General features: G+C 31.9%; 1 protein-coding gene across 2 annotated transcripts; it reads left to right on the forward strand.

Annotated features, from left to right (window-relative positions):
- The first annotated feature begins 3,717 nt into the window (after positions 1-3,717).
- LOC140979231 (uncharacterized) lies at positions 3,718-7,042 on the forward strand. 2 transcript variants are annotated; one of them, XM_073444557.1, is made up of 3 exons: positions 3,718-4,721; positions 5,589-5,735; positions 6,782-7,042. In XM_073444557.1, the coding sequence occupies exons 1-3, from the start codon at positions 3,876-3,878 to the stop codon at positions 6,875-6,877; spliced, it is 1,089 nt and encodes a 362-aa protein (XP_073300658.1). In that variant the 5' UTR covers positions 3,718-3,875; the 3' UTR covers positions 6,878-7,042. The 2 variants fall into 2 exon arrangements, with proteins under 2 accessions (XP_073300658.1, XP_073300657.1); XM_073444556.1 differs by having other exon boundaries at positions 3,745-4,721; positions 5,196-5,735; positions 6,782-7,038.
- The last annotated feature ends 7,752 nt before the right edge of the window (positions 7,043-14,794 follow it).

Here is a 14,794-nt window from a genome sequence, read left to right on the forward strand (position 1 = left end):
GGGAAGAGGCGCGAGAGCTTGGCGATTCGATTGTTGGTTTCACGGAGCTGTTCCCAGCATTTGGCAGTGTGGCACGGTGGCTGAAGCTGGGCAAGGTTATGATGGCAGAAATGGGGAAGAAAAGGGTCACAAGGTTTGCTTTCTTTCTTTCTTTCTTTTTCTTTTTTGGTAAGTCGGTGAACATGTATGTATATACTACAAGAAAAATGATTTTCCGTAGCACGTCATCAACAGCATGCATTAAAAGTACGCTGCGAATATTACTTTTAACGGCGTGCACCCATATGTGCGGTGTTAATATTGTTGCACTTGACAGAAATAACGACGTGCATTAAAAGCACTTATGTGTGCTGTTAATAAATTATATAAACGACATCGTGCATGTTTATGTGCTTTGCTAATAGTAAAAAATTTTAAAAAAAAATTGTGTCTAGACATTAACGACGTACATTAATTTCACGTCGTCAATATTATTATTCACGGCATGCATATATTTTCACGCTGCAGAAAATGGGGCATAATTTTTAAATTTAGCGATGGTTATATTAAAACCGTCGCAACTTTATTAATTAGCTACGGTTTTGATACAAGGTTTTTCTTAAATCGTCGCTATAATTAAGGACGGGTTTAACAAAACTGTTGCAAATTTAAATTTGCGATGGTTTAATAGAACTCCGTCGCTATTAGCGACGGTTATATTCAAATCGTCGCAAATTGTCTATAAATATCTCGTCCTTCGGAACATTTTCTTCCACACCGCTTCACAACACTTAAAGTTTTTCTCACTTAGAAGATTTTAGTTTCGATTTAGGGTACGTTTTTTCGCTTAAATTTTTGGTAAAATTTTAAGTGTTAGTAAAGATTATGAATATTGTTAGCATAATGTAAGTTTTTTTTAGATTTATTAAATTAGAAAAGTAAATTTTTTATTTTACAAAAAACATTAGCGACAGATTTTGTCTATAGCGACGGTTTGTTAAGCGACGGTTTCCTTAAAAACTGAGATAGTCAACCCGATGTTTAACAAATCATAGAGATCGAATCGAAATAGTGTTTGAAAGAACTAAAATCAATAAAAATAAATTAATATATTACTGAAGAAATTTTGTGTTAATGCAATAATTATTTTTCCTAAAAAAAATTAAACTTTAATGTTTGGCCATTATACGATTTAAAATATTTGAATTGTACTATTACTATCAATTATAGTTTTTTGGAATGCTGTTAGTTTTTGGTCCTACAATTGATATCATAACCAATATCACAGATTTATCTATGTTGATCACAAATAGTGCATTATTATTAAGGGATTATTGAAGTGCGATAATTACATATACTGTGTATATCAAAAACATGTAAAGAAATTCCACCAAGATAAATATGATCCTAAATTAATAGGATCATAAATATCGAGCGTCAAGCCTCCTCGGTCATTGTGCTAAGTCAACCCCTAGCTGTAACGTCAAACTTAAAAGTACAATTTATCTATGTCTCATTTATACAAATTTTAAACGTAACGTTTCCACTTCCTGGATGAGATTGGGTAAAATGTTAAGAATTTAGGGACAAATCAGCACACGGACAAAATGAGAGATTGACGCAGGGATATACCAAACTTTTAGGCTCCGTTTGGTACTTGTGATGAGATAAGTAAATGATTAATAATTAGAGTGATTAAAAAATGAGATATATGGATTAATAGTATGGTGGATAAATAATATGGTGTTTGGTATGATTTTAAAATGATGAATTAATTTTGTAAATTTTATTGTAATGGCCAAAATGCCCCAAGTGTTAATTAAATATATATTCTTAAAATAATTGGATAGATAATTAAATATTTATAATTATAATTTACATTTATTAAAATTAATTTAAATATATTTATTAGAAATAAATTTGTAAATATGTATTTAATTTAATAATTAAAATAGCAATAATATTTTGAATGTTAATGTTAAATAAAGTTTAGTAATAATTACAATATTATTGTTTTTTAAAATTATTTTAAATATTCTTAAAATAATTTGATAGATACTTAAATATTTATAATNGATAATTCAATGGTATTATAGTCAATATACAATCTTATCATTATCATTATTCAAGAATTATACATTATCACACTTTTGAGAAGGGATATTTAATCACACAAATAACATGAATAGTGAAGGTTTTCAATCATAATCAAGGGCCTCCATGCTAAATTAAAAATGAACCAAACATGAAATAAGAGATGATTATTTAATAATCATTCCCTTATCATGGCTACCAAACATAGCCTAGGGATGCTTTTATGTATTATATACGAGTAACTCATGTATATTATATTGAGAGAATTTCTTTTTCCGTTTTGTATATTTAAATTTCCGCGATTTGGTCCGTTGCGTTTGAGTTTTAGTCATATACATTTCATTTTTTCGAAATTTCATTCTTTTGTTTTGCTATTTTAGTTATTTATACATGAAAATACTTATATGACATTAGACGTATGAGTTTGGCATATCAGGTCGACCCACCCACATAAGAAAAGGGTTGGATTGTGATTTTTTAAACCCATTTGGAAGTTGATCAAAATGGATCAACACATTTGAGTAGTAGGTTGAGCCAGCGATATTTATTTGAACTTTTTTTTATTAATTAATTGTCAAACAATCGATTTTCATCCTCCATTAATCTCAGTATTTATAAATTATTAAAAAGATAATTTTATTTACAAATTATCAAGTTATTTATTTATTTAGTTGATATATTAGTTTATTGAGATTTTAATTTTGAAATTTATGTATTTCATATGTGTAGATAATAAAAATAGTGTAGATATTAAGAAAAATTTATCCGAGGGTTCAAATATTTTGAAAATTATTCATGAAGAAAAGAAAAGACATGGAAATAAAGATGAATTTAAAATATATAAAATTTATGGTTGATGAATTTTTAATAATATATAGTTTAGATTTTGTTAAATTTTATTCAATTTTATATTTTAATTTCTATAATAATGATTTTAAATGTTTGATCATTTGATTAGGTATAATAAATTATTATTAATGTCTCTTGTCATGTGACATATGCATACATATTTGTGTAAAAAAATATATTATTTATTACAATATGATAGTTATAGATTAGATCCGATTTTATTAAGATAGTTTGAATTTCGAGATAATATAGTGATGAGTTGGAGAAAAAAATTGGAAAAGTCCGAGAGAGGTACAAAAATTGTTAGTAAGCCCAAGTGTCCAACAATCAAAGTTACATAATAAATATTATGCGAAGTAAAAATATATAAAAAAAAAAAATTTAGTGTTACATTGACAATATGAGTTGATCAAATATTATATAATAGTAAAAAGTAATTATATATGAATTATTAAATATTGATATGATTGTTATTTTATTTAATTTCTTGCTGGTGGGCTAGGCTGATTGGGCCAGGACCGGTAGTCCGTTTTCACATATCATAAATAAAATTTGATAATATATAGAACCAAAATCACAAATATAAAATAAAAAAATAATTTTTTTTCATTTTATAATATAATAATTGAGCGAATTCTTCTACAAATTATATACCATATACTTAACAAATCCAAGTAGATACACAATGAAAATTACAAAACAATTATCTTAATCCAATAAATCTCTGGAGTTAGCTTTTTGGCTAGGACACGTTCGATCTATATCAATCTCATAAAATTTTATAATCAGTCTTTGATTAGGAGTAGGACTCATTTAAATTTCTGGCTTTTTCATAGGACTTTATATACATATATATATATCATCTTCTGCATTAATTCTCCCATTAATTTTCTTTTCCATAACGTTTCTGATCACGAACCGGTGCAGTTTCAACCACAGTAATTGATCTCAAGATGATTTCTCCGTTTTCATCTGAGAAATTTTCTGTAAATAATCTCTGCAAAGCCCTGTTAATCTTTGGTCTAGCCCTTTACTTCATCTCCATCTTTGTATCCAAACAAAATCCTAGCTGTTCATCCTCGGATTTCTTGTCTTTTTTCAAGAAAAAACCAGTAAACCAAAAACCTTTTTCACCGCCTCCTGTTTCCGACAGCTCTTCTCAAGAACAGTTCAATGAATCGTCAACAGGCTTGAACCACATCGTTTTCGGGCTTCTGGGGTCGGAAAACGCGTGGCACTGGAGAAAACCGTACATAGAATCATGGTGGAGGCCGAACATAACTAGAGGGTTCCTGTTTCTAGACAAATCCCCCACAGGAGAACTCATACCTTGGTCGAAAGCCTCGCCGCCTTACAAAGTTTCCGACGATCTCACAACTCTCTTGGCCGAAACAAAAGCTCGCGCGCCTATCATGATTCGAATGGTTCATGGAATAATGGAAGTTTTGAGGGAAGTAGAGAAAGGTGATCATAGAGAAATCCGATGGCTTGTAATGGGGGACGACGACTCGATATTCTTCGTGGACAACTTAGTTGATGTACTAGGTGAGTACCATCATACGAGGTATTATTACCTAGGAGGGCAGTCCGAGTTCGTCATGTCGAATTATTGGTTCCAATTTAACCAAGCTTTTGGCGGGGCTGGGATTATTATGAGTCACCCTTTGGCCAAAGCTCTTGCAAAAGATATGGACAGTTGCTTGAGGAGATATGCACATTTGAGTTCTGCTGATTTGATAACAATGGCTTGTGTCGGAGATATTGGGGTCAATCTTTCTCCGAATAAAGGGATTCACCAGGTATATTCATTATTATAATATATATTATAGAACAAAAATAATAAAATTCGTTTTCAAAATTAAATTTGATACAAAGAAAAACTTGCAAGAGTCAAACAGGTGTAGCAAGTAAATTAGGTGTATTTATATTGAAATAATTGTCAAGCTGCCTTAAAAATATGGCATAAATTGTCCATTAAAAGGATAAAGAAAATCATCCAAATCGTTTTTGAAGTTGACTATTTGTCTTTCGAATAATCAAATTTAGTTTTGTGTGACAAGTGGTTTCTTCTGCTCTTTTAGCTTTTTTTTTTATATGATTCGACATAATATTAGAAATCTAGGAAAAAAAAAACTGAAGAAAGAGTTGGAAGCTAAAAAAATCTTTTTATATTTCATTAAATAATTCAATAAAATTAATTTCAAGTTGACTAACAAATTAAATTGATAATATGTTGAGAGATAGTAATTATATAACTTTTTATTATATTGCAGATTGATTTACGTGGTGATTTATCTGGTTTCTTATCATCCCACCCCAAATTCCCATTAATCTCACTTCATCATTTCGACCATGTTGATCCCATATTCCCCTCCAAGGACCGCTTCGAGTCCACGCGCCACCTCATGAAGGCGGCGGACGCCGACCAATCCCGTCTTGTGCAGCAAACAATATGCTACGACAGGAACAAGGAGTGGTCATTCTCCATTTCTTGGGGATATTCTGCACAAATATACGAGAGAATCATGACTCGAAGTTACATACAAAACCCCATCGAAACGTTTAAGCCATGGCACGGCGATCCGCGGCCGCCGCCGTTGTATATGTTCAATACGAGGTTGCCTTCCAATGATCCTTGCGAAGCTCCTCATGGTTTTTTCTTGCAGGAAGTGAACAAGAGCACGTCGGGGACTCGGACAGTGTATTCACGAGCCGCGCCTCGTGGGCTGGGGCCGTGCGGGTTGACCGGCAATCGTTCCGCTGATTATGTATCCGAGATTCATGTCTTGTCGCCGGCCACAAAGCGGCCTCAGGTATGTCACAATCGAATTTCGATTTTTATAGTTTAATTGAAATAATTTTTTGCATATGTTGTCGTTACCGTCAGCGTCATCATTATTATCTTGGTTTTAATTTTTAATATTTCACAATCGTACCAAATTTAAAACTGTGGGTAAATATTCAAACTAATTAATTTTCTAAGTTATTATGTTTTGAATTTTCGTGTTTTACCTTGTCAAATTTTAAAAAAATTAATTCTATTTCATCGGAATCCTGGCATTGTGGCACTTAACAATATCCAGTGTCATATTAGAATATTTCGGTGTTGAATCAACAATTTTCAGCACCACAATAGGACTCCTACAAAATAATACTTTTACTTAAGACCCAATTTTGATTACTTGGATGATGAAAATCAATATATATAGGCAAAAATTTGTGTGAGACTGTCTCACGGGTCGTATTTTGTGAGACGGATATCTTATTTGGGTCATCCATGAAAAAATATTACTTTTTATGCTAAGAGTATTACTTTTTATACTAAGAGTATTACTTTTTATTGTGAATGTTGATAGGGTTGACCCGTTTCACAGATAAAGATCCGTGAGATCGTCTCACAAAAGACCTACTAATATATATAATATCTTAAAACAACGAATTCCGACTGTTTGACCTAAAACTTTTAAAATATTGATAAGTTCGTGTATACTATGTAAAATAATTATTTTAGTAAGCTAAAAAAGAAGAAAATAATATAACCAAGTATTAATTATGACAATTCACAAGTTTAATATTTTAGGATTCAATAAATCCTAATTTAGTCCATTTTTTAAAATTTTCCTAATCTAGTATTTCTTTTTTAATCTCTTAATTCTATATTTATCTATATTTTTAAATTCAATCATATATTTTTCTATATTTTTAAATATGAGGTGATGTCTACCTATATATAAGATGAAATTTTACATCTAATAAGTAGACAGAAGTCTCGGTGTTTACATAGATGCCCATAATGTATCTTCATAAGATCAATTCTATAATTTGATAACAAATTTATGTATTTTGTTTGATGTCTCAGATGGATCGATGTGAATGTTGCGACATCATTCGTGTACAAGGTAGCAAGGCTGAACTCAAATTTAGGGAATGCATGATTGACGAAGTTATTGCGTGATGGATCAAAACTATTAGCAATGATGTATTCAATTCAGAGTTTTAAGATTTTAGAAACTTTTTAAAATGATAGCTTTTTGTGGAGTTGGTATTTTTTTATTTTTAAGAATATTACATAATTGTAAAAAGAATTCTATGGATTCTTGTCTACTTTTCGCAAGATTGTTACTATCATTTTATTTTTTTCATGGAATTCTATGGATTTTATAACTTGAATGATGTTGAAGATTATGATGTTCAATCTATTAACTAATATAAAAATTTGAACATTATAATATATCGACCAAATTGATATCATATATAACTAACATAGTATGTATAACTTAAATTTTAATAAACTACAATATTAATTTTTTTAAAAAATAAAATCATCAAAAAAGTATTTTGTATGAATCCAACAAGCAAACATACCATCAGTTTCAAGAAATTCATTAACATTGTTTGATTGAGAACAAAATGAATTTTTTTAAAGAACAAACCAAATTATATAATATTTAACACAGATGAACATGATGTATTCATTGTAAAAATTTAATGATTTTTTAAAATAATGTACTTGTGCGGAATTAATAGATTTTTATTGATTTCTATACAATTCCACGAAGTTGTAAAATATTTTCATAGAATTTTGTGGATTTATTTTGAAAGAATTGTATGGACATTCATAAAAAAATTCACAGATTTTAATTGAATTTGAATATTAAAAATAAACTAACTATACCTGAAAACGAAGTTGTAAAATATTTTCATGGACATTTGTGGATTTATTTTGAAAGAATTATATGGACATTTATAAAAAAATCATAGATTTTAATTGAATTTGAATATTAAAAATAAACTAAATGTACCTGCAATCAAAATTAATTACATAGTAAAATATCTAATTAATATCATTTAAGAAATTTTTTTTATATTTATTCCATATAATTATTTGTATATGTATAATATGTTTGTGTTTTGTGTTGATGTACATTTTTAAAATACATTTCAAAACTTGAGTTGGTTTTAACAATTATTAGCTGTTAAAACCTTTTTTGAACGACTAGACTTAATTGGACAACTAAAAAATGTTAAGTGCAGAAATGGTCCTGCAGAACCCGTAACGTAGACTACGTATAAGCCATGCATAATTTCTAGTATTTAAATTAAAATGATTTTATTGCATGAGTATTTAAATTCTTTTCCTTAAATTTATTTATTTTACGTAGTAGTTTAATTGTCACATTTTCAGTTAAATAAGTGAGGCCGGACTGGAGATGGAGTATTGAGATAAGTTAATAACGACTTATTTAAGAAGTGGTAATCTAGCATGTTAGTAAATATAATTTAAAAAGTTGGCATGCATGCAAGTTATTGAACTTCCTTGGCATTTTAATTAAAATTTTTAAAAGCATTAAATGCATGTTTATTTCATTAAATTGTGTTTAATTATTTTTATGCATAATTCATGCATGGTAGGATTTAATTCATGAAATTTTCCTAAGTTCATGCATTAGGGTTTCTAGGTGCATTTTGCGATCGAACGAGGAACGGAGACCGGAGAATTTTCAGGAGAATTATTTTACATGATTAAATTTTTATAAATTAATATATGGTGTTTTAAGTGGATTTTTCAAATAATGGGATTTTACCAGGTATTCTTATCCGCAGGACTTTATTTTTAACGGTACGCGAATTTTATCGAATCGGAGGACTTTTTAATGATTCGGCTAATATTTTCAAAAATTTTCTAACACAAAATATTTTTCGGGAGTGCGTTTGGATTTAATGGGCTTACTTTTAAGGTTGTTGGGCTTAAAACCCTTTTAAAACTTTTAAAATGCAAATTATGGCCCATAAGCTAATATTACCTATATAATTAAACTACTAAGTATTATTTAACCTAAACCTAGTCATTAGCACCCCACTAACCTAATTCAGCCGCCCACCCTCCTCCAATCAGCCTCCTCCTTCGTGTATTCCAGCAGCAAGATTCGGTGCTCCATTATTCCTCCAAGCTCAAGCTTTCCTCCCCCGCCTCGTGTCACTTCGAGCCTTTGTACATCCAATATTTAATCAGGCACGCATTGTAGCAATCTTCTTACGCGTCACACATGTCATATATTCTGATGAGCTTGTTCTTGCATGAAATCTTTCGATCCAAATATGAGCATGAATGGTTTCGGTTTTTACATTTATTCTTGCGTTTTCATGCTTTGCTACTCACGGTTTTGATAATCTGTGCAAGGGGTTGCTGTGATGGGTTGCTAAGAGTCGGATATTGGTGTCACGTTGTGTTTGGGGGAGCCATATCGATCAGGGTTGCTGGGATTGGTAAGATCGAGAGAACGTTCCATGGGGTGGCTCGGCTTTTGGGTAGATCGAGGGTAAGGGAGGAAGCTGTGGGTGCAAGGGTGAGTCCAGGCAGTGGATCTACTTCTGATGGGTCCGAACCATGTTCGTGAGGGCCCTAGCACTGCTGGACCGAACCCTTGAGCAGCAAAAATACACCAAGTGCAAGGGAGTGTGGTTGAGGCGCTTTTGGGTCTCTAGCGATCGAGCTGGTAGTGTGGGCTACATGGGGCTAGGGCCGTGAGTTTTATGGGTCCAGGAAGATGTCAAGGTGGGTTAGGAGAGGTTGATGGGTGGTCGGTCACGTTAGATGCAAGCTAGGATTGAATTATGGAGCATGGGTCCCTTTAAGGTCAAGCTTGTTAAATGCTGGAAATTCCAGCAGCTATTCAGGGTCTTGTTCGAAGGTCTAAGGGGGCTGGCTTAGTGGTTTTAGAGCCTTTTAGAGGTATATTAGGTGTGGTAAAAAGTTGGGAAAAATTTGATTAAGTTTCGAGTCGATTCGGGTTAAAACCGAGACCCCGGTCCAAGTTTTAAAACGAATCGGTTAAGTTCTGATTTTTGCTCGGGTTTACGTCTAGGAATACTTGTAAATATGTTTTGGGATATTTTAAGGAGTTTGGTAAGCTTCGGGTCAATTTTAGAGGTCCAGGGTTGAAAAGGAAATTTTTGGGTTTATAGGGGCAAAATGGTCATTTTGCACCCGGGGTGAGATTTTAGTCCTAGCAGCGCCCTGAGCACAAATCATGATATTTTTAAATGTTCATGCATCATGTTTACGATTTTTAAGCTATTATAATAATTATGGTGCATGTTTGGTTTAAAGGAATTAAGAGAGAAAAAGTAAGAAAGTGAAGAGCACTCCGTCTCCGCCGCGCCGCGTCGTTATTTCGTTTGTTTTCTGTCAAAACAAACCAAGGCATGTTTATATCTTCTTTCACTCTTCAATCAAGCCATATAGGTATTTTTAAATATCGCAAGTACATGATTTTATTGCAAGAAGATCGAAATTGTTCATATTTAATTATGTTAGTTAATTATATTACGTGCAAATATTCATTTTGAGATTTATGCGATATTGCTTGTGGTCACTTTACTATCATGCTTAAGTCCGGTCGCCAGTTACCGGCCCGGTCGCCAGTTACCGGTCAGTTCAGTTGTTTCACCCAGTATACTGTGGCAGTAGTCTGATCAGACATACATTATTAAGTCCGGTCGCCAGTTACCGGCCCGGTCGCCAGTTACCGGTCAGTTCAGTTCAGCTCAGTTCAGGGACCACTTGCGTAGACCATAATCTCACCAGAAAATTATTACAAGTTATTTCATTACAGGGCTCCAAGGAGCAAACTTTTTCACTATGATATTTTCAGTTCAGTTATGCAGGTACTATAATTACCATTGAAATGATATTTTACGTTACACCACAGTACAGGAAATTTTCACTTGCATGCGACTTTATTATTTATTTACTTGTTATTCATGATATATGCATGCTGAGTCTTTAGGCTCACTAGACTTGATTGTTGTAGGTACTGATGATGTCGGGCCCGAGGGCGGGGATCAGTGAGCCAGCTCGAGTCGGCAGTAGTGGGACCCGAGGACCTCAGTTCAGCATTGATTATTATTTTTATTGCTCAAACAATTTTTATATCGTTGGATAAACTTTTTCTGATATTTTGCAAAAAAAAAAAAGTTAATTTCTTCCGCTGCTACTTTGAACATCAAACTTTATTTATCAGTTCAATTATGAATGAGGCAATGTTACTTATTTTAAAAGAAAAATTTTAAATTTTCAGCAAATTTTCAAGTATGGATTTTCAGGCCTCTACAGGTCCGGCTAGACTAGTGATAATATCAAGAAATCAATTAGTAAAACAACTAGATAGGTAAATGCATAATTTAAATGGACCCATTATTATAGATGTTCGGATATAACAACTCATACATCATCTATTTTCCCAATTATGAAGGAATTCAATAAAAGACTTTGATTTTGTACAAATCCACTTCGACTAGATTTATCACACTGCTTAAGTCGAAACTCTTAGCAATACCTCAACACAACAAGTTTTAACTGTATAAGAACCCTCAGTTCACCATAATCAACGAACTTTCCAACGGTTAGCTTTGAACGACTAAAATTGGTAGGGTAACACTAGGTGATCCTTGATTATCTGATATGAACAAATAGGCGTGTGGTAGGTGAGCAGTTTTATATATGAATAATAAGTGTGCTCTATATCTTGTGTATTGCATATTGTGAAAACTTGAATCTTGTTGATTTCTCTTATCCTTTTTGAAGTTTTAAATCTGAATATTTATACTCAAAGTCTTCTAATGGTCCAAAAACCTTTTCAATGATCATTTGTACAATCTCCCGACATATTGATATTGTCATCCTCTCTTCATTATACAATTCATTAAATGTTCATTTAATGCTTCTTTGCTTTTTACCATTATCTTTTTTAGCTTCTGAAAAATTGATTGACTATTGACACTTTAGGAAACATTCATGTTATTCGGGAGTTGGAAAGATAATGTGCATTACAATTTATCTGATATCATTGAACATATTGAGTTTGTTCTATCCATCTTGATTTGTTCATGTCTCACTAGTTAGAGTTGAAAGATCGAACTCTCATTATTTCTTTGATAGAGCGGTCCGATTAGAAACCGAGAGGTGATCATCTTCTGATGATGTCTGCAGCTTGACTGTTCATTTTGAGCTGGTATGAAATAATATTGTTGAAAAGTTTCCCAATAAAGATGATGTACTTTATAATTTGTGACTTGGATTTGTCGAATGACATTTTATGAGCAAAATACTTGATATCAAAGTTCCCGATAGACTTAGATACATCTTGCAACTGATTCAGTATTTTTTGTGGCATTGGGTCTTCATCACTTTCTTCATCAGTCTCAAATTGTCAATCTTAGTAAGCAAAAATTGGTCTCATATTATCTAACATTGACTTTACAAAAGATGAGGTTTTTTATGCATGCCAGTTAGTAAACTGGTTAGATCAATAATCAAGAACCAAGGAAGTAACTCAACGGCTCGATGTCTCAAAATTCTACATAAAGACTTAACTGATCCAATACCCATAATGAGCATAGGGGGAAAGAAGTATACCCTAGTAATCAATGATGATTTCTCCAGAAACACGTGTCATCTTCATAAGTTCTAAAGATTATACCGCCGCCCAGAAAATCAAGATTCCTAAAAGACTTCAGAATGAGATATCCTCACTAGTGGATAGGATAAGAAGTGACAGAGGAACTGAGTTCATCAACAATCTCCTTTCAACCTATTTGGATTGTGATGGAATAAAGCATGAGCTTTCAGCCACAAGATTACTTCAGAAAATGGTGTTGCTGAGAGAAGAAACAGAACACTCAAAGAAGCGACTCGAACTATGATAGATGAATCTGGTATCTCTAAAAGGTTTTCGGAATGAGCTATGAACACTACATGATTATACACATAATAGATCAATGATGAAAAGAATCATGAAAAGAGGCCCTACGAGATATGGAATGGAAAACAACCAGAAATATCATATTTCTTCATATTTGATTGTAAGTGTTTCATTTACAATAATGGTAAAACGTATTTAATCGTTTTTTATGTTAAATCTGACATTGATGTGTTTATAGGCTATTCTTCGGTTAGTAAATCTTATATGGTTTACGCTAGAATTCTAACCATTGAAGAATCTGTATATGTTGTCTTTGATTCTTCCTTTTGTCATGATAATAACAACAATAATATACATTATTTAAGAAAAAGATTGGATGTTGCAAACATTGATTCTATCAACGATAATGAGATAGATTTACGATTCCTGAAGAAAGTCCAATCGGCAATGAAGAAACTACTCACAATCAAGCTGCTGAAGAAGTTGAGCTGGTAAACAGCCACCAGCTAGATATACATTAAGAAGAGGATGTTGCCGAAACTAATGAAAATACAGCATTCTAATAGAAGCTCGGAGAAGAAGAGGAGGTGGCAATGGCGGATCAAGTTTTAGAAGATAGTATTTACATACTTCAGTAGGTGTATTAGGATTTTTTTACAAATGTTATTCATTATCTTAATGAAGAACATGTTTGCATCTTGAGTATTTCCTTATCGCTTAATCGTTTTATGTAACTTCTGTAAAATTTTGTAGCTTGGTTTCATCATCACCAAAAAAAAAAATTTGTTAGAATATTTATTTTATCCTAAGTAAAAGAGGAGATATATTTTACACTAAGTTTTGGTGATTAAAAAATAACAACATCGAGCATTTTCAAGATGTAGCATAGTATTGTTTGAAATTTCAGGTTTTCCAATGGCTGGATCAAGACTAACCGCACTGCAATCATTCAGATATGAGAAATTGAGGAGTATATGTTGAACTCAATCTGTTTCAATTTAATCATTATGTCACAATATCCTACCAACTCTGAATGACAATGTTGCCCAAAATGTCAAAAGTCAATCAACATTTCAAAGGCTATATAAGCTAAAGCTGGGAAAAAGCAAAGAAACATTAAATGAAATTTATTACAGTGTACGATATTGTTAGTGACAAGAACATTTTGTCTATAACAAGTACTGATGATCGTTGAAAAACAATATCCAATCTTGAAGCTTTTCAACTATATATAAATATGCAGACTCAAGATTGAAGAACAAGTTTGTTGAACAATTATTACAAGCTTACTTCTTTCAGGTCTGCATTCTTTCAAGATTTCTAAACACATTTAAATGAAGATACTTCAAATTGCTCACTTAGCACGGACATATCAGAAAATATCAGATCTTCAAAGATCATTTTGTGCTACCCTATCAACTCAAGCCGTTCATGCTAACCGTTGGTTTTTGTGTTATTTTCCTTTGAGCCGTATTATTTTCTGGTGAACCGATTGTTCTCTAACACCCAGAACTTGTAAATTGATCACTAAAAGTTTCAATTTAAGAAGTGATAAGCCCTAGTTGAGTTGGGTTGTTAAAAGAAGTTGTAAAATCAAAGTCTTTTAGTGGATTTCTTCAAAGTGCAAAATGGGGTGACGCGGGAATATTTATCTCCAAACATCCATAAATAATTGTCGTATTTACTTTATGCACTTTCATTCTTGTTTATTTTATCCAGCGTTTTATTTTTAATTGTTGCTTTCATTGAATATATAACTTATAACTAGTCAAACCGGACCATAGTCGCACTATTTTATTTTCAGTGGTCTAGTGAGGCTAGCCATTCAAGAAACTTTGTTCTAACTGCCTAAAAATTGTTATAACCACTTGTTTTAAGAAAATATTTTAAAGACTTTATCTACCCCCTCTAAACTATGTTCTGATCCCAACCACCCATAAGGATTAAGAATGAAATATAATTTAGTATTTATATCATTAAGTTATATGAATCTAAACAAATTAAAATTTTAACCCACAAGATATTTTTATGTCAACAATTTATATTTACAATATGATTTACATGAGTAAAACATGACATATAGTTTATTGCTTTCATTTGATAACATTATCATATACTTTATTTATTATTTTGTAGCATTTTTTCTTGATCATTTCTCTTATATTAAT

The sequence above is a fragment of the Primulina huaijiensis genome, chromosome 6, assembly GCF_012295235.1.
Source record: "Primulina huaijiensis isolate GDHJ02 chromosome 6, ASM1229523v2, whole genome shotgun sequence".
NCBI classification, from domain to species: domain Eukaryota; kingdom Viridiplantae; phylum Streptophyta; class Magnoliopsida; order Lamiales; family Gesneriaceae; genus Primulina; species Primulina huaijiensis.

Excerpts from the sequence above, each read along its gene's own strand:
- LOC140979231 (XM_073444556.1), top strand. The coding sequence starts at position 3,876 with ATGATTTCTCCGTTTTCATCTGAGAAATTTTCTGTAAATAATCTCTGC. Across the intron at positions 4,722-5,195 it reads CGAATAAAGGGATTCACCAG|ATTGATTTACGTGGTGATTT; the intron begins GTATATTCATTA and ends ATTATATTGCAG. Across the intron at positions 5,736-6,781 it reads CGGCCACAAAGCGGCCTCAG|ATGGATCGATGTGAATGTTG; the intron begins GTATGTCACAAT and ends TTGATGTCTCAG.